Genomic DNA, 25,515 nt, shown 5'->3' on the forward strand with positions numbered 1-25,515 from the left:
CAACACCTTCTTCTGTGCAGTGCTGTACTGATACATCCCTGAGAATGCAAGGTAGGAATAAAAGTACAGTTTTTAAATGCCCAAATTATGTATCATTTGCAGAGAATGGAATTGGCAAGTTGAGGGCAGTGGGACCCCATGCGTAAAAACCAAGGAAGCAAATAAATAAAACCACACTGTTCCAGAATTGGGTTTAAAAGAGCTTTAGGAACAGCATGGTTATGCCTGTTTCCCCGACCCTGCCTACTTTGGCACCCAATGGTAGGAGTGATGTCTCTGGCTCTCTGTTCTTAAGACCAGACAGAAAAATATCCTACCCCACTTCTGAGACAGACTCTTTTATACCAAACAACAGCCTCTCTTGATTGGGTTAATAAATTTGGTTTCATGCTGTATTTTTGAAAGTGAAAAAGAAAACATTATGTATGCCTCTTTCAACATAAAGCAAATCCACACCAAAACCACTTCACTATCCCAGAGCCTATAGCAGATATGACAGGTAGTTCTGGGGATGGTGTCTCAGAGAAAGCAGCTGTGAACTCTATAGCAAAGTCTGAGGGCTTTGCTACTCCCACTCCCACCCTACCCTATCCCCAAAGCTCCCACATCATTCTAGACAAATCATGTATTAAGGTACATTTTGTTTCCTCCATCAGGAAGAGGCATGATGCTGTGAACTTCTAATCAAAGACATGTGGCAACTCTCAACTCCACTCTTGCTGACAAATGCCAAAACTTTCCACTTCAGGAAGAAACCCTCCCCACCACCTCCAGCCCCACCAATTTAATCCTGGGCCTCTGGGAGGAGGAGGTCTGTGGAGGTTTGCTTTCAAAAGAAGTATGCTGGCTTTCCCAAGAGGTAGCAAGCTACTGAGACTTTAGTGAACACTAGTTGGCTGATTCTCTGCATCCCTAAAATTATTCCTTTTCAGGTTGGCTAACTCACTACTCACCAGATCTGATAATACAGACTGACTCAGGCTCTTGAAGGTAACTAGAGTCCCTTACTCTTCTTCAAGTTACAAAAGTGCTCCATTTGCCACTTTATGTTATAAATATTGTCCACTGAGGTGCTGAACAACAGTCTTGAGTACACGTGGTTATGGAGAAGAAAACCAAAACGTGAATATGGAATCACTTTCAGATGCCAGTGAGAGGCAGCAGACAAGACTCCAAAGCAGGATAAGATGAACCCTATGCCATCTCCACTGCTGTCTTACTACAGCCACCCATAAACTGGACATGGAGCCCAGAACCCTTAGACAGTTGCTGGCCCTAGATAATTTAGCAGCAGAGGTACAAGAGGAAAAATAGTAGCCCATTTTCACTACATCTTGTATCTTCCCTCTTAATATTTCAGTGCCATAAATGACCTGTCAGAAAATATAATAGTGTACTACTTTAAAACCCCCCTTGTCTCACAATGAAGTGAACACAGAAACAAAAGGGATAAGGAAAAGTATTCCACATCTGCTCATTAGGTAGTGCTTTCCTGATTTCCGCTCAGAGTTCTGAGCACCACCAGGTATTCCAGACAGATGAGGTTCCAAAAAGTGTACAAAACATCCCACAGCCCCTGAAAACACCAGTAAGATCAAAATGTTGAAGGACTACCCAATGATTACATAGAGCTAAGTGATAAAAAGTCTAAGAAGATAAACAATTTCCAACGCAAATACCTTGTAGAGCTGCGTGTGAAGATGTTAGGTATAATTCCAAATAATTAGTTGTAGTTGGGAAGCTTCTAAACAAAGCAGCATAAAGCCAGGGAAAACTATCTTGATTTTGAGTTTGGGGAATGTCCCTAAATTGCGGCTCAGGTGGCGTGGGGACTCAAGAATGAGAAAAAAATGATGCTAGCACCTCTAAAGTAACAAAGGCAGTTTCAGATGGGCAGGTAAGTATAAAAGGAATCCTCTGCCTCCAAAAGACTGGGTTACATGAGAAGTAGGCCTATGTTAAAACAAAAAAATGTTCATAATATTTTAAGCTGAGGTAAGGCAAATGACATCATTTGCATGTAAATGCAAGAGAAGTAAAGGATAAAAATCCTGAATTCCCGTGGGTGGTAGCAATACATTATCCAGACAGGCAGCATAAAAATGCAATGAGGAAAATCTTGTTTGGGGCTTTGTATTTGAGGAAAGGGGAAGCCTGTTTTCTCAAATAGGGAGGGGGTGTAAGCATTTGATTCAACATTCAACCATCAAAACCAAGAATCACCAGTATCGTAGCTACCACTTCCTCTAATCTAGGGTTACTACTAGTCCTGAAAATACATGCACCAGAATCATTATTATCAAAGGATAACTGGGGATTTTTTTGGGTGCAATTTTTTCAACAAATCATCCAAAACATCTTTAAAAACCTTTTATACCCTGTAATCCCAGCACTTTGGGAGGCCGAGACGGGCGGATCACGAGGTCAGGAGATCAAGACCAGCCTGGCTAACACGGTGAAACCCCGTCTCTACCAAAAAAGACAAAAACTAGCCGGGCGAGGTGGCGGGCGCCTGTAGTCCCAGCTACCCGGGAGGCTGAGGCAGGAGAATGGCGGGAACCCGGGAGGTGGAGCTTGCAGTGAGCTGAGATCCGGCCACTGCACTCCAGCCTGGGCGGCAGAGCGAGACTCTGTCTCAAAAAAAAAAAAAAAAAAACAACTTTTATACACATTGTCTAATTATAATGTCAAAATAATGTGCTACAGTTACTTCTGAAGACATAGCACCCTCAAACATGCTCTTGAGTAATATAGAATACATAAAACACAGATTTTTTTTTTTTTTTTTTGAGATGGAGTTTCACTCTTGTTGCCCAGGCTGGAGTGCAGTGGCACAATCTTGGCTCACTACAACCTCCGCCTCCCAGGTTCAAGCAATTCTCCTGCCTCAGCCTCCTGAGTAACTGGGATTACAGGCATGCACCACCACGCCTGGCTAATTTTGTATTTTTAGTAGAGACAGGGTTTCTCCATGTTGGTCAGGCTGGTCTCGAACTCCCGACCTCAGGTGATCTGCCCACCTCGGCCTCCCAAAGTGCTGGGATTACAGGCATGAGTCACTGTGCCCAGCCTAAAACTCAGAATTTTTAATACTAATTTAAAATTGAGTCTATTGAGATAATTCATGTATACATAATTTGCTATGTAGGACACTTTTCCCCTCAAAAAAAGAGTGTATTCTCAATTATAGAGTATCTCAAAAACAGTTCAAAGCAATTATTTTAGTTATTTTCCTGTATTTAACACCCAAGATAAATTATGTACTACTTGAATTGGTTATGATACAGGCATCTAGTAATTATGTCTCCCTGTAGCAAAATGAAATAAACATGAGGAACTAAGAAATGTGCTTCTCTTCTAACAGATAGCAAATGACTGCTTCACATTAGACCCAAAAAATTCCTTGAAAATATAGCTGCGACCCAAGCCAGTCAGGTAATATCCACCATTCTAGTAGGTTTACATGCGTTATTCACTTAAATTTTATCAACAGCCTACTGAGGTAGGTATTATTCTTGTATAGATAAGAGATTCAGAAGGCTGGGTGTAGTGTGAGCACCTGTAATCCCAACACTTTGGGAGGCTGAGGCAGGGGGATCACTTGAGTCCATGAGTTTGAGACTAGCCTGGGCAACATGGTAAGACCCCATCTTTACAAAAAAATTTTTTTAATTAGTCCAGGTGCTCTGGGGCACACCTATAATCTGAGCATTTTGGGATGCCAAGTGGATTGCTTGAGCGCGGCAGTTTGAGACCAGCCTGGGAAACCAAGCAAAATCCCATCTCTCTACAAAAAAAATACAAAATATTGACCAGGCACCATGATGCACACTTGTGGTCCCAGCTACCTGAGAGACTAAGGTGGAAGGATCGCTCAAGCCCGGGAGGTTGAGGCTGCGCTGAGCCATGACCGCGCCGCTGCATGCTAGCCTGGGCGACAGAGCAAGATCCTGTCTTTAAAAAAAAAAAAAAAAAAAAAAAAAAGAAATATAAGAAAAAAAAATTCAGAGGGATGATGGTTGTTAAGGTGAGATGTAACACATTTATTTGAATTTAAAAAGAAAGTAACATTTTTTCTGTCTTAAAAAATATATTGGTAAGATGTGCTGAAATCTTTAATATATCTATTTTCTCAACTCTTTATCAACAGTCATTTGATACATCTTGAAGAGCTTCTTTTACAAGTCAGGAAGCTTCCAATTCTTCACTTTTGATAAACCTGGAGATTCTTATCAAGTTACTAGTTTTTGTATCAGTAAAAATGTTTAACAAATGATTGAATAAACCAATAAAGGGGGAAGAATAGTATCAATCCATGCAGAAGAATTCAAAATAATTTATATAGATACCTTGGCTTCACGGAGGTATAGCCACCCTCTCCTTAGTTGTGGGCTATGCATATGACTTCCTTCCAAGGAGTACAGAATGAAAAGTTCAGGAGAGAGCAACTTTATAGTGGAGAAAAGCTAAACACATTATCTCAGGCAGCTGATGAAAGGTATCCCATCAGGAAGGATAAGCCACACTGATAGTAAGTACTTCAGATATGACATAATGAAAATGGCACATTACTTCTCTGGTCTTTCTTCCCCAAACCTATAACCCTAGACTAATCATGAGAAAACACATAAGAAAAATCTCAACTGGGGAACATTGTACAAAATACCTGATCAGTACCCCCCAAAACTGTCATCAAAAATGAGAATATTTACAGTCAAGAGTTGCTTAATAGCTAGGTATGGTGGCATACACCTATAGTCACAGCTACTTGGAAGGCTGAGGTGAAAGGCTCACTTGAGCCCAGGAGGTACAGGCTGCAGTGACCTGTGATTGCACCACTGCACACCAGTCTGGGTGACAGGGCAAGACACTGTCTTAAATATGAGAGACGGAGAAAGAGAGAGAGACAGAGAGAGAGAGACAGAGAGAGAGGAGTTGCCTATGGAGACATGACTATTAAATATAATGTGATGAACAAGGCACAGTGGCTCATGCCTATAATCCCAGCACTTTGGGAGGTCAAGTAGGGAGGACTGCTTGAGGCCAGGAGTTTGAGACCAGCTGGGCAACTTAGTAAGACCCCATCTCTAAAAAAATTTAAATACATATATGTATACACATACATATATACATATATATTTATATATATGAAAGATTTTGGAGCAAAACAACGACAGGTAAAAACCAAGGAAAAGAGAAAGGGTATGAACTTCGGTTAGTAAAAATGAATTAACATTATTTATTAACTGCAACCAATGAATGATACTAATGTTAGATGGTAATAAAGAACCAAAGTATAACTAGGATAAGGTAAGAGTAGGGATTCAGGCTTGAATATCTATTCCTAAGTGAACATAGGGAAATGAGAATCATATATATTATGGTTTAGTAAATACAGCTCTTCAAAATGATGCATACATATTTCTTAAAGCTCTAGCTGAAGACAAAACAACTGAATATAAGAAAGATGATTTTTTACATGTTAAAAGACAATACGTAATTTTATTTTACTAGGGGCAAACACAATAAGGAGATTAAGAATAACTCCAAAACCAGATTCTTCCTTATGTAACACCTTACCTCACATTCTGAGTAGGATTCCACCTTTCAGAAGGCAGTTCTCCACTCTGTGGGTCATCTACAGGCGGATGAAGAATTGAAATGCATACATCTCCATTCTACGAGACACAAACATTACATTCAGTAAATACTCAAAAAGTGATGTACAAAAAGGGACATTGGTTCTAAAGTTTCTTTTATTCCTAGAAACTGTTTTTCCATCAAAGGAGAAAACAATTCTGCTTTTTATGTTCAACATCAAAGATAAATAATAATTAAGCATTTTTTAAATATAATATTTATTTTGACCAATCTCCAAGGTATATTTTCTAGTGAGAAGACTTACTATTCCTATAGTACAATCCTGATAAAAAATTGACTGGGGCTGGGTGCGGTGTCTCACGCCTGTAATCCTAGCACTTTGGGAGGCCAAGGCGGGTGGATCACCTGAGGTCAGGAATTTGAGACCAGCATGGCGAAACCTGTCTCTACTAAAAATACAAAAATTGGCTGGGTGTGGTGGCTCACACCTGTAATCCCAGCACTTTGGGAGGCCAAGGTGGGTGCATCATGAGGTCAGGACTTCGAGACTAGCCTGACCAACATGGTGAAACCCCATCTCTTCTAAAAATACAAAAATTAGCCGGGCGTGGTTGTGCACCCCTGTAATCCCAGCTATTCATGAGGCTGGGGCAGGAGAATCGCTTGAACCCGGGAGGCGGAGCTTGCAGTGAGCCAAGATAGTGCTCCAGCCTGGGCAACACAATGAGACTCCATCTTTAAAAAAAAAAAGACAAACATAATAAATCAAGATTCAATTGTCTTAGAAGCAACCAAATAGATATCCCTTTGTTTTCAGATATATCTGTGCACCTAGAGTACATAAAAAGGAAGAAAAAAATCTAACCTTGCTTAGTATCTACTCAGATAGATGCTATATCAATAACCATGGCTTATATAAACCAAAAATATGCCTCACAGCAAATGTTAACATCCTCAAGATATGGTTAGAATGACTTCCCACTATGGCTATTATATTTTGCTTCATAAATTTATACAACTTAATCCACAAGTACATTTAGGTTAATTCATACACATAGGGATTGCCTACCATATGCAATACAGAACACAATTCAATAGAAAAGACAAAGTTGGGTAAAATATAGTGACTTATCTCTTGGGACTTAGCCTAACATGGAAGGTAAGATTTATTGATTTATTTTATTTCTTTCTGTTTTTAGAGATAGGAGTCTCACTATGTTACCTAGGCTGTAGTGCAGTGATTATGCATAAGCACAATCACAGTGCACTGCAGCCACTAAATCCTGGCCTCAAGTGATCCTCCCACCTCAGTAGTCCCATAGCTGGGACTCTAGGGTGTGTTACTACACATGACTCAAGATTTACATTTTTAAAAAACTGGAGGTATAACTACATAAAGTACAAAAATCTTACATATACAACCCAAATTTAGACACATAGAAACTATACGAATACATATGTAACCATTATCAATATAAAACATTTTAAAAATAAAATTAATTCAAAATATTATATTCTAAAACACTGCCTTATGGTTAGATACCATAAGGCATGTAAAAAGTTACTACAGAAAAAAGGAGAGAGAGGCCGGGCACGGTGGCTCACACCTGCAATACCAGCACTTTGGGAGGCCAAGGTGGGCAGATCACAAGGTCAGGAGTTCGAGACCAGCCTGGCCAATATGATGAAAAAACCCCGTCTCTACTAAAAATACAAAAATTAGCTGGGTGTGGTGGCACCTGTAATCCCAGCTACTCAGGAGGCTGAGGCAGGAGAAGAATCCCTTGAACCCGGGAGGCAGACGTTGCAGGGAGCCGAGATCGCGCCACTACACTCCAGCCTGGGTGGCAGAGCGAGACTGTCTCAAAAAAAAAAAAACCAAAAACAAAAATAAAAAGAGAGCCGGGCATGGTGGCTCACACCTGTAATCTCAGCACTTTGGGAAGCCACGGCGGGTGGATCACCTGAGGTCAGGAGTTCAAGACCAGCCTGACCAACATGGAGAAACCCCATTTCTACAAAAAATACAAAATTAGCCAGGCGTGGCAGTGCATGCCTGTAATCCCAGCTACTCGGGAGGCTGAGGCAGGAGAATCACTTGAACCTGGGAGGCGGAGGTTGCGGTGAGCCGAGATTGTGCCATCGCACTCCAGTTTGGGCAACAAGAGCAAAATTCCATCTCAAAAAATAAAAAAGAAAAGAGAAACTTGGTATATTTGGGCAGTGAATGCATGGAAGGTGGGGTGGAAGATAAAAGGCTTTGTTGTTGAGGAAGCTTTGAGATGAGCTTTCCTTTAACAGTAACAATTTAAACAACCTATGGGAAATGTAGAAATGAGTTCTTCTGGCCGGGTGCGGTGGCTCACACCTGTAATTCCAGCACTTTGGGAGGCGGAGGTGGGCAAATCACCTAAGGTCAGGAGTTCGAGACCAGCCTGGCCAATATGATGAAACTCCGTCTCTACTAAAAATAAAAAAACTAATCGGGCGTGGTGGCATGCACCTGTAATCAGGAGGCTGAGACAGGAGAATCGCTTGAACCCGGGAGGCGGAGGTTGCAGTGAGCTGAGATTGCGCCATTGCACTCCAGCCTGGGCAATGAAAGTGAAACTCCGTCTTAAAAAAAAAAAAAAAAAAAAAAACAGTTTTACTGGAAAAACAAGCCAACATATAAATGGTAGAATAAAATTTGCTTGGGTACTTGTATTTGTTTTCTATTGCTACTGTAATAAAATACCATAAACTTGGTGTAAACATCACAAACTTATAATTTTACATTTCTGTAGGTCAAAGTCTATCATGTCTCTCACAGGACTAAAATCAATGTGTTGACAGCACTGCATTCCCTTCTAGAGGCTCTAAGAGAAGTCCCTTTCCTTGCTCTTTCTAGCTACTAAACGCCAATTTTCCCTTGGACTTCCCTCTTCTATTTTCAAAGCAATGTCAATGTCTCATTTTTCTGGGCCCTTCTTCCAAAGTCACATCTCCTCTAACTAATTTTATGCCTCCCTCTTCCACTATTAAGGACCCTTGTGATTACATTGGGCTCCCCTGGATAATCCAGAATAATCTCCCTATTTTAAGGTCAGCTGATTAACAACTTTAACCTCTTTTTGACATAGAACCTAAAATTCACAGGTTCCAGAGATTAGCATGTGAACATTTTTGGGGAACCATTATTCTACCTACCTCAGCCTTGTTTTGATGAAGAATGGAGCATAAAAATTAGGCCACAAGGTCGGGTGCAGTGGCTTACACCTGTAATTCCAACACTTTGGGAGGCCGAGGCAGGCGGATCATGAGGTCAGGAGATCGAGACCACCCTAGCTAACACGGTGAAACCCCGTCTCTACTAAAAATACAAAAATTAGCTGGGCGTGGTGGCGGGCACCTGTAGTCCCAGCTACTCAGGAGGCTGAGGCAGGAAAATGGCGTGAACACGGAAGGCAGAGCTTGCAGTGAACTGAGATCGCGCCACTGCACTCCAGCCTGGGCGACAGAGCGACACTCTGTCTCAAAAAAAAAAAAAAAAAAAAAAATTAGGCCACAGAAGTATGTTACTTGGTTCAGAGCATAACATGTTTATAAAACAAACAAAAAAACACAACCTTCTTAGTAGTGGAATGAACTGAACAGATTTGCATTTCGAAATGACGTATTATTAGAAAATAGGCATCCAAATTGACACAGACAATGGATTTGACAAAACCTAACACTCTTTCATGATAAAAACAATCAGAAAGCTATGACTAGATGGGAATTATCTTAACATGATAAAGGGCATTTATTAAAAACCCACAGCTGCCAGGCGCTGTGGCTCACGCCTGTAATCCCAGGACTTTGGAAGACCGAGGCAGGCAGATCACCAGGTCAGGAGATCAAGACCATCCTGGCTAACACGGTGAAACCCCATCTCTACTAAACAAAGGAAAAAATCAGCCAGGCATGGCATGGCGCCAGTAGTCCCAGCTACTTAGGAGGCTGAGGCAGGAGAATCACTTGAACCCAGGAGGCGGAGGTTGCAGTGAGCCGAGATTGTACCACTGCACTCCAGCCTGGGCGACAGAGTAAGACTCCATCTAAAAAAAAAAAAAAAAGAAAACAAAAAACCAAAGCTAACATCATACTCAGTGGTGACAATGTTGAAAGACTAAAATAAAATCAGGAGCTTGACAAGAATGCCTGCTTTCACCACTGCTATTTAACATTGTACTGGAAATTTCTTTTTTTTTTTTTTTTTTTTTTTTTTTGAGACGGAGTCTCGCTCTGTCGCCCAGGCTGGAGTGCACTGACCGGATCTCAGCTCACTGCAAGCTCCGCCTCCCGGGTTTACGCCATTCTCCTGCCTCAGCCTCCCGAGTAGCTGGGACTACAGGCGCCCGCCACCTCGCCCGGCTAAGTTTTTGTATTTTTTAGTAGAGACGGGGTTTCACCGTATTAGCCAGGATGGTCTCGATCTCCTGACCTCGTGATCCGCCCGTCTCGGCCTCCCAAAGTGCTGGGATTACAGGCTTGAGCCACCGCGCCCGGCCTGTACTGGAAATTTCTAACCAGAGTACTTAGACAAGGAAAAGAAAAAAAGGAAACTGAGTTGAAGGGGAGAAAAGCATCTTTATACACAGATGACATGATCCTATATAGGAAAGCTACAAAAGCTAATAAACTCAGGAAAGTTGTAGGATACATAATCAAAACTCAGTCACTTTTATTTTTATAAACTAGCAAAAATAACCTAATAGGATATTATGAAAACAATTCCATTGATAATTGTCATTTAAAATAATAAATCTGGCCAGGCGGGGTGACTCACACCTGTAATCCCAGCACTTTGGGAGGCCAGGGCTGGCAGATCACTTGAGGACAGGAGTTCGAGACCATCCTGGCCAACACGGTGAAACCCCGTCTCTCAAAAATACAAAAAATTTGCCAGACATGGTGGCTGATGCCTGTAATCCCAGCTGCTCAGCAGGCTGATGCAGGAGAATCGCTTGAACCCAGTAGGCAGAGGTTACAGTGAGCTGAGTATGAGTCACTGCACTCCAGTCTGGGCAACAGAGTGAGACAAGAAAGGACAGGACAGGACAGGAAAGGAAAGAAAGGAAAGAAAGAAAGGAAGAAAGAAAGGAAGAAAAAAAAAGAAGAAAAGAAAGAAAGAAAGACAGACAGACTACAAAACAGTGCTCAAATAAATTTTAAAAGACCTGAAAAAACATAGAGTTGTGATGTTAAGATGGTTCTATTCCCCAATTTGATTTACAGATTTATTCAATACAATCCTTATCAAATCCTACTTCCCGTTTTACAGTTATTGACAAGGTAATCCTAAAATTCACAGAGCAATTTAAGGGACCCAAAGAGCCAAAACAATTTGGAAAAAGAAAAAGTTGGAGGATTCACACTTCCTAATTTTAAAAATTACTACAAAGACAACCACGTTGTTCAGTACTGGCATAATGACAGACATATAAGCCAATGGAACATAATTTAGAAGTGAGAGTCCAGAAATAATCCAATACATTGATGGCCAATTGATTTTGACAAGGATGCCAAGTCCATTCAATGGGGAAAAAAACAGACTCTTCAATAAATGGTGGTGGGACAACTGGATTTCTACAAACAAAAAAATGCAACTGAACTCCTACCTTATGTCATATACAAAAATTAACTGAAAATAGATCAAAGACTTGGAAATAACTGCACTTCATTAAAATGGAAAACTTGGCCGGGCGCGGTGGCTCAAGCCTGTAATCCCAGCACTTTGGGAGGCCGAGGCGGGCGGATCACAAGGTCAGGAGATCGAGACCACAGTGAAACCCCGTCTCTACTAAAAATACAAAAAATTAGCCGGGCGCGGTGGCGGGCGCCTGTAGTCCCAGCTACTCAGGAGGCTGAGGCAGGAGAATGGCGGGAACCCGGGAGGCGGAGCTTGCAGTGAGCCGAGATCGCACCACTGCACTCCAGCCTGGGCAACAGCGTGAGACTCCGTCTCAAAAAAAAAAAAAAAAAAAAAAAAAAAAAAAAAAAAGTCCTGGCCTCAAGTGATCTGCCTATCTTGGCTTCCCAAAGTGCTAGGATTACAGGCGTGAGCCACCACACCTGACCACGCCCGTCTTTTTAAAAACATGACATAAGAGCCGGGTGCAGTGGCTCATGCCTGTAATCCCAGCACTTTGGGAGGCAGAGGCAGGTGGATCATGAAGTCAGGAGTTCGAGACCAGCCTGGCCAAGATGGTAAAACCCCGTCTCTACTAAAACTACAAAAATTAGCCAGGCACGGTGGCGGGCACCTGTAATCCCAGCTACTCAGAAGGCTGAGGCAGGAGAATCGCCTGAACCTGGGAGGCGGGGGTTGCAGTGAGCCAAGATCGCGCCATTGCACTCTAGCCTGGGTGACAGAGCAAGACTCCATCTCAAAACAACAACAACAAAAACAAAAACATGACATAAGAAACTATTTTCAGCCAGATGGGGTCTCTAGATCTCTATTACCACAAATACCAACACTGGCCCTCAAAAATTTCAATTCTGATACCATTTCCATACTGCGGTGAAGGTTAATAGTTACGTGAGTTTCTTGTGATTCCTCTGACAACATCAAATTTACTTCCTAAATATGATTTATCACTTCTTCCCCTACCCCCACCCTCCCCACAAGACGGAGTCTTGCTCTGTTGTTCAGGCTGGAGTGCAGTGGCACTGCAACCTCCGCCTACTGGGTTCAAGCAATTCTCTTGCCTCAGCCTCCTGAGCAGCTGGGATTACAGGCACCCGTCACCACGCCTGGTTAATTTTTGTATTTTTAGTATAGACAGAGTTCTACCATGTTGGCCAGGCTGGTCTCAAACTCCTGACCTCGTGATCCGCCTACCTCGGCCTCACAAAGTGCTGGGATTAATCACAGGCATATGAGCCACTGAGCCTGGCCTTAGCTCCATCTCAGCTCACTGCAACCTCCACCTCCCAGGTTCAAGCCGATTCTCCTGCCTCATCCTGCTGAGTAGCTGGGATTACAGGCACGTGACCACACCCAGCTGATGTTTGTATTTTTAGCAGAGATGGGATTTCACCATGTTGACCAGGCTATATAATTTTATTAATCCCGACACTTTGGGAGGCTGAGGCAGGTGGATTACCTGAGGTCAGGAATTTGAGACCAGCCTGGCCAATGTGGTGAAACGCCCCTCTCTACTAAAAATATAAAATTAGCCAGGTGTGGTGGCACATGCCTGTAATCCCAGTTACTTGGAAGGCTCAGGCAGGAGAATCGCTTGAACCTGGGAGGTGGAAGTTGCAGTGAGCCAAGATCATGCCATCGCACTACTCCGTCTCAAAAAAAAAAACTAAAAACCAAAAAACAAAAAAACCATTCTGTAATCTTTTTCGTTGCAATATGGTTTTGCAGTGGTCTCATTTTTTCATAGCAGCATCCCAAGCATTGAAATTGCTTTAGATTCTTGCCATCTTAGTCATGCATCAGTTCTTTTTTTTGGCCCTGTGGATGTTGGAAGTACCTTTGCTCCAGAAACTGAGCTAACATCACCTTTAAATTGCTTTTATTTTATTTATTTATTTATTTGTTATTTTGAGACGGAATCTGTGTCACCCAGGCTGGAGTGCAGTGGTGCAATTTTGGCTAACTGAAACCTCCACCTCTTGGCTTCAAGCAATTCTCCTGTCTCAGCTTCCTGGGTAGCTGGGACTAGAGGTGTGCACCACCACACCCGGCTAATTTTTGTATTTTTAGTAGTGACAGTGTTTCACCATGTTGGCCAGACTGGCCTCGAACTTCTGACCCCAAGTGATCCACCTGCCTTGGCCTCCCAAAGTGCTGGGATTACAGGGTGAGCCACCATTCCCGGCCACCTTTAAATTGCTTTTAGGCAAGAAATGGAGAACCCACTCTAGGGTCTTGAATTTGGAGTTCAATTCCATATATATGAGCACACTGGGGCAGCTGTGTCATTTTCCACAGTCTGTTTTTTATGTAAGACATCTTAATTTTTCTTTTTCAGACAGAACAGACTGGTACGAAATGATATATAGTTTTCTTTTTAGAAATAAGCTTTCTAAATATTGTTTAATATTTGACACAATATAAATAAACAACAGTGAATACACTGTTCTGTGTAACAACATTATCTTCCTTTTGTAGGAAAGAGTCTGTAGAAATAATTCATTGTTTCCTAAGTTCAAACTGAGTTCAGTATGCACAGAAGTATTTTGATATCTGTCTTAGTACATTTGGGTTGCTACAGCAAAATAACTTAGACTGGGTAATATACTAACAACAGAAATTTATTGCTCACAATTCTGGAGACTGCGAAGTCCAAGACCAAGCCACCAGCACATTTGGTCTGTTGAGGGCTTGTTTTTCACAGATGTCGCCTGTTTTGTTGCATCCTTATGGGAGAAGAGGCAAGGCAGTTCTCTCTTGCCTCTTTCGTAAGGATGCTAATACCATTCATGGGTGACACCAAAATCCAGACCATAACAATGTCCCTGTCTAATAATTAAAGGTTTTTGCCTTTACAATTATGTAGTGTATATATAGATATTAGATAGCAAGAGAGAAGTGAGAAGGACCAAGCTTTTGTCTTGCAATTGAGAGCTAACTACTTTTGTTTTTGTTTTTGTTTTTTTGAGATGGAGTCTCGCTCTGTCACCCAGGCTGGAGTGTGGTGGCGTGATCTTGGCTCACTGCAACCTCCACCTCCCTTCAAGCGATTTTTCTGCCCAAGCCTCCTGAGTAGCTGGCACTACAGGCACGCACCACCACGCCCGGCTAAGTTTTGTATTTTTAGTAAAGACGGGGTTTCACCATATTGGCCAGGCTGGTCTGGAACTCCTGATCGTGATCCTCCTACCTCAGCCTCTCAAAGTGCTGGGATTACAGGCGTGAGCCACCACACCCAGCAGAGAGTTAATTACTCTTAAAGCCATATACATACTGTTACCATCTCAGTTACCTAATTCCCAAACATCTCTCAAAAAAGAAACAACAAAAAAAAATAGGATAAAGGAGTTGTTGACAGGAACAAAGTGTAGGTAGGTAATTACACTCCCCTTTCCACTTTTTTTTTTCAGTACATAGGCTATTTAGTTCTTTCAAGATTTACCATTAGATCATGATATACAATTTTTCCCCATATTCATAATGAATTTTTCTACAATAAAATGCATGCATATCCCATAAATGTGTAGATATTTTTCAAACACAAATGTTTTGTTTTTAAAGAAGTGACAGGCCGAGTGCGGTGGCTCACGCCTGTAATCTCAGCACTTTGGGAGGTTGAGGTGAGGAGTTTGAGACTGGCAGATACAGAGAATCACAACTTATCAGAGCAGAAACCCAGGAGGAGAAAATTCCATCAGTCCCGGTGTACAAAACCCTGAACTATATAATTGACAAAATGCTAGAGGCCCAGTATAGACAAACCTCAGAGTAAAAAACTCCAGCCCCTTTAGTTAGTGGGCACCCCTGTATTTTTTTGAGTTTTACCTCCTAGAGTTCTACCAGGTTTTCACAGTGACTATAGGTCAAACAACCCCTTGTGTTCTGGCAGCAGGAGGGGAAAAGAAACCACTTTGAAGTAAGTCAGGGCTGGATGCGGTGGCTCACACCTGTAATCCCAGAACTTTAGGAGGTTGAGGCAGGCAGACCACTTGAGGTCAGGAGTTTGAGATCAGCCTGGCCAACACATCACAACCTCATCTCTACTAAAAACACAAAAATTAGCCAGCCTCCCAGCTACTCAGGAGGCTGAGGCATGAGAATTGCTTGAACCCAGGAGGCAGAGGTTGCAGTGAGCCAAGATTGCACCACCGCACTACAGCCTGGGAGACAGAGCAAGACTCGGTCTCAAAAAAAAAAAAAAAAAAAAAAGTCAGAATCTTCTGCTCTTTTTAACAAGGTCTGTCCTCAGGAGAAATTACTTAACTACAAACCTGCCCAAGTTTTATCACAGCCTATATGACCTGGAAGAAGTGTAAAGCCCAACTCCAGCCACCTCAAGCCATCTAGAAATGGACAGAGCTGGCAGGCAGAAAATAAGTAAAGACAAGCTGAACTCAGCAACACCATTCGTCAAGTGTATATAATGAGCATTATAGACTACTACAACCGTAACTGCAGATTACACATTGTTCTTGAGCTCACATGAAACTTGCATGAAGATATACTACATCTTGACAAATTTTTAAAAATAGAAATCATACAATGTCTGCTTTCAGATCACAGTGGAATTTAACTGGAAGTTCCCAACAGAAAGATACCTGCAAAATCCCCAAAACATTTGGAGATTTAAAAACACACTTATAGAATAGTAGGCCGGGCACAGTGGCTTACGCCTTAATCCCAGAACTTGGGAGGCTGAGGTGGGTGGATCACGAGGTCAGGAGTTCAAGACCAGCTTGGCCAACATGGTGAAACCCCATCTCTACTAAAAATACAAAAATGAGCTGGGCATGGTGGCATGTGCCTGTAATCCCAGCTACTTGGGAGGCTGAAGCAGGAGAATTGCTTGAACCGGGAGGCAGGAGGCAGAGGTAGCAGGGAGCAAGACTGCGCCACTGCACTCCAGCCTGGGCTACAGAGCGAGATTGTCTCAAAAACAAATAAACAAACAAACAAAACACACACATACTTCTAGAATAGTAAAGAGTAGCCTCAAAAGAAAAAAACTAGTGGGCCCTGATATATCATCCTGAGAAACAATGCATTATTCTAGTATCCTTATGGATTAGCCCAAAGCTAAGTACGTTTCATGAACGAAAGCTAGAAATGCTTTCCCCAGGCATGTGCACTTGTCTAGTAGAAGAACCTCACCTTGAATTTATTCCAAAAGAGGCTCTCAAATGTTCAGCAGCAACTCCTAAAATGAGGCCAGTCCAAATGTAATGGGATAAATCCCGCTCCCCCCACCAAAAGCTGAATCTTTCATCATAGGAACAGGTGACCCTTGCTGTGAAGTTAGAGGATAGGCACACAAATAAATTTATATGACATTATCTACTAACTTTTTTAAATGCATGTGTTAAACACATGTGTATTATAACTCTAGCACTGAGCAGCAAAAGTCTAAAGTCCAAATCCTTAACTGGAATATACACAAGGTATTTTAAAACTACACTAATGTTAAATAATTAATCCAGAAACTGTTAACTGAAGTGCAAAATCATTAGTATTTCTCTATGGCTACAACAGTCTAACTATCAAAGTGTGCTGAGACAGACAAGCTATTTTAAAGTACTCACTAAAAAAAAAAAAAAAACTTCAGAGAAATTTATGATGGATGTCTCTTACCTCATAAATGTTGGGGTGCCACATTTTGGTCAAGAATCTGAAGGTAGGTGGTGAATAGGGGTAGTCAATAGGAAATTTAATATGCGCCTGAAAAGAAAAAAAATGAAATGCTGATAAATGAGACTATAACTTATTCATCTGCCTAATAATTCACCCTACTACACCCACAGAAACAAAGCTCCTTTCACAGAGTAAACTCTTGAGATTAAAGTAGCTCAGACATACTTTGTTATCCCCAGCGCCAGGGTCATTAGTATGTTCTTACAGCACCCCTTCAAACATTTATAAAAGGTTATCTTTTTTTTTTTCCCCCAGACAGAGTCTCACTCTGTCGCCAGGCTGGAGTGCAGTGACGTGACCTCAGCTCACTGCAACCTCTGCCTCCCAAGTTCAAGCGATTCTCCTGCCTCAGCCTCCTGAGTAGCTGGGACTACAGGCGTACGCCACCACGCCCAGCTATTTTTTGCATTTTTAGTAGAGACGGGTTTCACCATGTTGGCCAAGATGGTCTCAATCTCTTGACCTCGTGATCTACCTGCCTCAGCCTCCCAAAGTGCCTGGATTACAGGCGTGAGCCACCGTGCCTGGCCCCTATAAAAGGCTATTTTAAGTCACCAAAACTCACACACTCACTCACATACACATACATAAATACAATTTTAACTTAGCTCACGAGTGAAAAACAATACTCTACAAATACATTTTATTTTTATAACAAAATAATCTCATTTTAGGGTACACAATATGGAACAACCGTATTTTTCTTTTTACTCACATAATTTAACTGTCATTCTATCACCCAGAAATAATAAATGCTCACACTGCTGATTTCCCTTACAAAACTTATTTTTAAAAACTTCAACATACTGTATTTTGTATTTTGCTTTTTTCATCTATATCACATTATAAACATTTTTTTTACATCATGAAATATTCTCTCTACATGGGTGACTGATAGTATCTGCATTATACTCCATCAAATGTATACCTAGATGAACCATTTTATAAAACTATTTCCTTATTTTGGGCATTTGGGTTGTTTCTCACACCTTTGCTGTTATAAATCCTGCTGCAGTGAATGTCCTTTGCAGTATCCCCATATTTTAAGTATGAAGAAATCCAGAAAACCTGACAAGTTCTCTCTTCCATAAAAGCAATGGGCAAATTGCCAAAAATTGTAAGCATCAACATTTTCAGAATTCCAGAAAATAACCAGAGGCTTGCAACAATTCAAGGAGTAGATATTTAAAGAAAATGGCTGACATTCAGTAAGAACATCAAGCTATGTGGTTTTAACTTACCCTAATCCAATCTCCTATACTCTAGCTGTGCAGCAACCTTAAAACACATTCAAAGTTAAAACCAAGGAAGCTGACAGGCCCTGGAGAGGATACAATGGCCTGGCATTTCGCCAAAGCCTTACTCCCAGAGAACTGTCATTAGCTGACCTTTCTAGTGGTTCCCTAGAAAACTCCACTTGCAAGGCTGTCTACATGTGATCGGATTTGGAGCTTGGCCAATGTGAAAATGTTTTCCCTGGCAGCTTTGTTGAAAACAATGGCAGGCAACTATTTAACCTTAAAGGTACCTAAGGCAGTGGAAAATACAAAACAGACTACCCAAAAAACTTAAAGGAAAAGCTGGGCTGGGCTAAGAGTTGTCCATTATGGTTCTGAAAAGCTCTGACAAATTATTGTGAGTCTATAAGACCACGACAATGTTTAGGGCTATGCACATGCCCAGTGCTATGTGCATGCTCAGGAAAGCCCTAAGAAGGCCCTAACTTTATACCTCTGGCTTGAGAATGTATGCAACCAGAAAGTAAAGAGTTTGCAACTGCCTGTCTGAATTTAGTTGAAGGCATGCAATGACACATGCGCAGAGCCTCTCCACAAATTCCAAGTGACTACCTGGTTCTAGAAAATCAAGGAAATCTCTGTTCAATCATTACCTGACCACTAAGCTGAGTGGAGAATTCACTGGCCACACATAACAAATAATATCGACATTATATAATTAAGTAAGATAAGTCACTAAGCAAGCCAACAGTAATTACAACAGCAGCAGCAATGGTAACAACAAAAACCCTGGGGAAGAGGAGAACTGGATTTCTGCAGGTGTCACTGTATATTATTTAAATTTCTAGTTTTCAGTAAAATATTACAAGGTATGAAGTAAAACAAAAGTATGGTCCATACAACAGGAGAAAAAAAAGAATCAATAGAAACTGGAAACCTAAGTATTAAAGTTACTAGGCAAAGACTAAATAAGCTTATCTTTAAACCTTTAAACATTTCAAAGGACTAAAGAAAATCATGGCTAAATAACTTAAAGGAAAGCATGAGAATGGTATCTCACCCATAAATACTGAATATCAATAATGAGATAAATTATTTTTTAAAATCCACATAAAGTGGTGGCTCATGCCTGTAATCCCAGCACTTTGGAAGGCTGAGGCAGGTGGATCCCTTGAGCCCAGAATTTCAGACAAGCCTAGGCAAGGTGGTGAGACCCTATCTCTACAAAAAATTTAAAAATCAGTCGGGTACAGTGGTGAATCTGTGGTCCCAGCTACATAAGAGGCCGAGGTGGGAGGATCACTTGAGCCCAGGAGGTTGGGGCTGCAGTGGGCTATGATCATACCACTGCACTCAGGGCTGGGCTACGGAGGAAGACCCTGTCTCAAAAAAAAAAAAAAAAAAAAAAAAGAAAAGAAAAGAAAAGAAAGGGGATGGGTGTGGGAGGGGGAAAAGAGAGAGAGAGATAGATTCTTAAGTTGTTAAGTACAAAAACTGTTGATTCTTTGAGACAGGGTCTTGCTCTACCACCCAGGTTAGACAGAGTGCACTGGGTTACAGCTCACTGCAACCTTGACTTTCTGGGCTCAAGTGATTCACCCACCTCAGCCTCCTGAGTAGATGGGACTACAAGCATGCACCACCATGCCCAGCTAATTTTTTTGTGGGGCTGGAGGTTTCAGCATGTTGCCCAGGCTGGGTCTTAAACTCCTGAGCTCAAGCAATCCCCACACCTCAGCCTCCCAAAGTGCTGGGATTTACAGGTGTGAGCCATCACACCTGGCCTGTTCATTCCTTTTCATGACTAAATTTAAAAAGTATAAAAACTGAAACTAAAAAAAAAAAAAAAAAAAAAAAGTGCTGAGCAACAGATTTGAGCAAGTAGAAGAAATAGGGAATTTGAAGATAGGTCAATGTATTGACCTTATTTTTATTTATTTATTTATTTATTTTTTGAGACAGAGTCTCGCTCTGTCACCAAGATGGAATGCAGTGGCGCGATCTCGGCTCACTGCAACCTCCACCTCCCAGGTTCAAGCAATCCTCCTGCCTCAGCCTCCCGGGTAGCTGGGACTACAGGGGCATGCCACCATGCCCAGCTAATTTTTTGTAGTTTTTAGTAGAGACGGGGTCTCATCATGTTGGCCAGGCTGGTGTCGATCTCTTGACCTTGTGATCTGCCTGCCTCGGCCTCCCAAAGTGCTGGGATTACAGACGTGAGCCACCACACCCGGCCTTACTGACCTTATTCTTTTAAGGGGAGTAGTGGAAATCCCCTTCATCAGGAGTATCGGTCTGCCATAGGCATCCAAAATGGAGGCAGTCTTTCTTGTGGGACTGAGTCCTTAACGTATAGAATCTGATGCTATCTCCAGATAGCGTCAACAATGAATTGAATTGGAGGACTAAGAGAGAAACTATAAAATTCTTAAAAGAAAACATAGGTGTAAATCTTCATGACCTTGCATTCACTAAGTTTTGTAGATGTGACACCAAAAACACAATGAACAAAAGTAAAAAGAAATGGGACACAATTAAAATTATTATTATTATTTTTTGAGACAGAGTCTTGCTCTGTTGCCCAGGGTGAAGTGCAGTGGCGTGATCTCGGCTCAATGTAACTTCCACCTCCTGGGTTCAAGCAATTCTCCTGCCTCAGCCTCCCGAGCAGCTGGGATTACAGGCATGTGCCACCACTTCTGGCTAATTTTTGTATTTTTAGTAGAGACAGGGTTTCGACATGTTGGCCAGGCTGGTCTCAAACTCCTGACCTCAGGTGACCCACCCGCCTCAGACTCCCAAAGTGCTAGGATTACAGGTATCAGCCACTATCCTCAGCCCAGGGTTTCTTTTTCAGATGACAAAATGTATTCTAAAATTGATTTTGGTGATGGTTACACAACTTTGTGAATATGCTAGAAATCACTAAACTATATACTTTAATAAATGGGTGAATTGTATGATACATGCATTAAAATCACAATAAAGCTGACTAGGGGGAAAAAAGGCTGGAGGCCAAAAACCCAGGTCCCTCAGAGATCTTGGTTTCTAAAATATCATTATTCGGCCGGCACAGTGGCTCATGCCTGTAATCCCAGCACTTTTGGAGCCCTAGGCGGGTGGATCACGAGGTCAGGAGTTCAAGACCAGCCTGGCCAAGATGGTGAAATCCCATCTCTAGTAAAACCAAAAATTAGCCAGGCACAGTGGCAGGTGCCTGCAATCCCAGCTACTTGGGAGGCGGAGGCAGGAGAACTCTTGAACCTGGGCAGCAGAGGATGCAGTGAGCCGAGACTGCGCCACTGCACTCCAGCCTGGGCGACACAGTGAGACTCCGTCTCAAAAAATAATAATATAAAATATCATTATTCAATAAAAGGAACTGGGGCCCTTTGGTGAAACACCTGATTCTAAAATCTGCAGCAGGAAAAATAAAAGACAAGCCTAGAGCATCTTATAATGCCAAAAAGTAAGTGCTAAAGAAAACAAATTGGAGTGTTTCAAAACAGCATAGGAGCCAACCTGCAAGAGCTCCTAATGGCCAAAACTAGGACAATCTAAGCTATAAAATACACAATGTAATACTGTTACCCAAAATATGAAATAAATATAAATGAGTACATACTGATAAGTACCACTGAATGGAAAAATATTGGTGGAGAAGGGTCAAATCTTCCTTACAGTAGTACTACAAATAATCATAATCCACATTCAGGTGGTGAAGTTGAATTCCCCTTCCCTAGAGTGTGGGCTGGATTTAATGACTCACTTTCTAACAATAGAGTACGGAAAGAAATAGTAGCTCTACCGTAGAGAAATCTGGCAGACATGTTAACCAAGTGATCAAGGTTAACATCACTAGCGGTAAATCATATTGGTATCATGACCTCCCTGATATGATGTGGCAAGAAAGGCACTTCAACTTTGTGGTATTCTTCCCCCAAAATCTATAACCCCATTCTAGTCAGGAGAAAAACATCAGATAACCCAAATGCAGGAATGTTCTGCCAAATCTAACCCACCCTCTTCAAAAATTGTCAAGGTCACAAAAAATAAAGAAAGGTGGAGAAACCATCAAAGACTGGAGGAAACCAAAAAGACGAGACAACTTAATACAGTGTGCTATCCTGAACTGGACTCTGAATTAAGAAGATGATATGGAGGCACAGAAGAATACAGTGCTAATGAGTGCTAATGAGTATGGGGATTCTTTTTGAGATGATGAAATGTTCTGTAATTAGATGGTGGTGATGGCTGTACAACCGTCTGAATATACTAAAAACTACTGAACCGTATACTTTAAAAGGGTGAATTTTATGGTATATGAATTATACCTTAATACATTAGTGCAGAAACTGGTGAAATCTAAACTAACTGGAGATTAGTTAATAAAGCTGGAGTGGCTATCTGAATAACAGAGAAATATACTTTAGAACAAAGAACATTGTCACAGATAAAGAGGGTAATTTCATAAGGGGATCAATTCACAAAAAAGACATAATATTAACTGTGTGTGCACCTAGTAACAACAGAGCTTTAGAACACAAAATTATGTAACTAAAAACTTTTATCACCTAATGGAAAAATAGAAAAATGCACAATTACAGTTGAAGATACTATCACTTCTCTCTCAACAGTCTAAAGCAGCGGCCCCCAACTCTTTTGGCAGGTACTGATTTCATTGAAGACAATTTTTCCACGGACAAGAGGGTGGAAGAGTGGGAAGGGTAGTGAGGTGGGTATTTCAGGATGAAACTGTTCCACCTCAAATCATCAGGCATTAGATAGATTCTCACAAGGAACACTCAACCTAGATCCCTCACACGCCCAATTCACAACAGGGTTCGCACTCCTTGAGAATCTAATGCCCGAGTTGATCTGACTACAGGCAGAGCTCACCTCCTGCTGTGTGGCCTGCTTCCTAACAGGCCACAGAGTGGTATCAGATCAGTATCGGATAGGGACCCCTGGTCTAAAGTACAAGGAGACAAAAACTCAGTAAGGATACAGAAGACAATAAGCCACCGAACAACAGCAGCATACAAATTATTTTTGTGGACACACAGAACACGCACCAAGACGTACCATATTCTGGAATGTACAACATCTATCTACAAAGTTTAAAGAACTGACATAATACATAGCATATTCTTTAACCACACTGAATAGCGCCAGAAATTTTGACTTTCTAAATTCAAAGATATTTACTAAATCCCCAAATATTTGGAAATTACGTAACTGTACATGTCACAGTATGAAGAGGAAGCCATAAAGTTACTTAGAAAATTGTTTAATTGAATATGAAAAAAATGACAATGAAAATCTGTAACATACACCTAAAGCAATACTCAAATGGAAATCTTTAGAATTGCTTGCACTGGAAAAGATGTACGTCTCATTTCAATAATATAAGCTTCTACTTAAGAAATGAGAAAAATGGCCGGGCACGGTGGCTCACGCTTGTAATCCCAGCACTTTGGGAGGCCAAGGTGGGCGGATCACAAGGTCAGGAGATCAAGACCATCCTGGCTAACACAGTGAAATTCCATCTCTACTAAAAATACAAAAAATTAGCTGGGCATGGTGGCAGACGCCTGTAATCCCAGCTACTTGGGAGGCTGAGGCAGGAGAATGGCGTGAACCCGGGAGGCGGAGCTTGCAGTGAGCCAAGATTGCGCCACTGCACTCCAGCCTGGGCAACAGAGCGAGACTCCGCCTCAAAAAAAAAAAAAAAAAAAAGAAATGAGAAAAATACAAAATTAGGCCAGGTGCAGTGGCTCACACCTATAATTCCAACACTTACAGAGGCCGAGGCGGGTGGATTGCTTGAGCACAGGAGTTGGAGAACAGCCTGAACAACATGGTAAGACCTCATTTTTACGAAAAATACAAAAAGTTGTCAGGCGTGATGGTGCACCCCTGAGGTCCCAGCTACTTGGGAGGCTGAGGTGGAAGGATCACTTACGTTTGGGAGGTTGAGGCTGCAGTGAATCATAATCTTGTCACTGCACTCCAGGGTGGGTGACAGAGTGAGACCTTGTCTCAAAAAAACAAAATGAAACAAAACAAAACAAAACAAAAGAGGAAAGAAAGAAAGAAAGAGAGAGAGAGACAGAGAGAGAGAGAAAGAAAGAAAGAGAAAGAAAGGGAAAGAGAGACTAAGAAATTAAACTAAAAGCAAGCAGAAGAAAGAAAACTGACATAAAAGCAGAAATTAAATTGAAAAATAGGAAAACTGCAGGGTGTGTGTGGGGGTGATCAATAAAACCAGAAGCTGATTCTCTTTGAAACCATCAAGAAAACTAGTAAGCCCCTAGCGAGACTGATCAACCGAAAGAAAAAAACAAAACAAAACACCACGCACACACAAATTACCAACCAATACCAGGAATAAAATAGGAGACAGTACTACAGATCGTACTAGTATTAAAAGAATAAGGGAATATTATAAATAACTCTATGCTCATAAATTCAATAAATAATATTAAACAGACAAATTACTTGAAAAATACAAAGCTACTTAAGAATAAATACATAATCTGAATAGGCATATATTAAAGAAATTGAATTTGTATCTAAAACCTTCAGACAAAGCAATCTCCTGAGCCAGGTAACTTCAACAGCAAATTCTACCAAGGAAGAAATAATAACTCTAAACAAATTTTTTTTTAGAAAACAAAATAAGGGGGACTATATTTCCCAAATCATTTTATTATACAGACATATATATATATAGACAAAAGAGGATTATGAAAACTTCCATTAAAGTTAGGAATCTGGTCCTTGGAACTATAACCTCTTATATCTCATTTCTATGGACAAATGAGATTATCCTTTTGAGAAACAAATAACAAAACAATGTTGTCTGTGTAGTCAAATCTTTAGGTCTTAAAAAATGTCTTGGCTGGGTGTGGAGGCTCATGCCTGTAATCCCAGCACTTTGGGTGGTCGAGGTGTGCGGATCACCTGAGGTCGGAAGTTCGAGACTAGCCTGACCAACATGGAGAAACCCCATCTCTACTAAAAATACAAAATTAGCCGGGCATGGTGGCACATGCCTGTGATCCCAGCTACTCGAGAGGCTGAGGCAGGAGAATCGCTTGAACCTGGGAGTCAGAGGCTGCAGTGAGCCAAAATCGCGCCATTGCACTCTAGCCTGGGCAACAAGAGCAAAACACGGTCTCAAAAGAAAAAAAAATGTCTTGAGACCAGGTGCCATGGTTTGTGCCTGTAATTCCAACACTTTGGGGAGACCTAGGTGGGCAGACTGCTTGAGTTCAAGACTAGCCTGGGCAACCCCATGGTGAAACCCCA

The 25,515-nt window shown here is 41.5% G+C and overlaps 1 protein-coding gene across 2 annotated transcripts in view; it reads right to left on the reverse strand.

Moving 5' to 3' along the window:
• UBE2R2 (ubiquitin conjugating enzyme E2 R2) overlaps nt 1–25,515 on the reverse strand; it is a 114,750-nt gene that overhangs the window by 13,987 nt on the left and 75,248 nt on the right. For both annotated transcript variants that reach the window (XM_015117548.3, XM_015117546.3), the window contains exons 2-3: nt 16,904–16,990; nt 5,581–5,678 (exon numbers count right to left, since the gene is read on the reverse strand). In XM_015117548.3, coding sequence (XP_014973034.1) covers nt 5,581–5,678; nt 16,904–16,990 — 185 coding nt within the window. The remainder of the gene's footprint in view (nt 1–5,580; nt 5,679–16,903; nt 16,991–25,515) is intronic.

This window comes from Macaca mulatta, chromosome 15 (assembly GCF_049350105.2).
Source record: "Macaca mulatta isolate MMU2019108-1 chromosome 15, T2T-MMU8v2.0, whole genome shotgun sequence".
NCBI lineage: Eukaryota > Metazoa > Chordata > Mammalia > Primates > Cercopithecidae > Macaca > Macaca mulatta.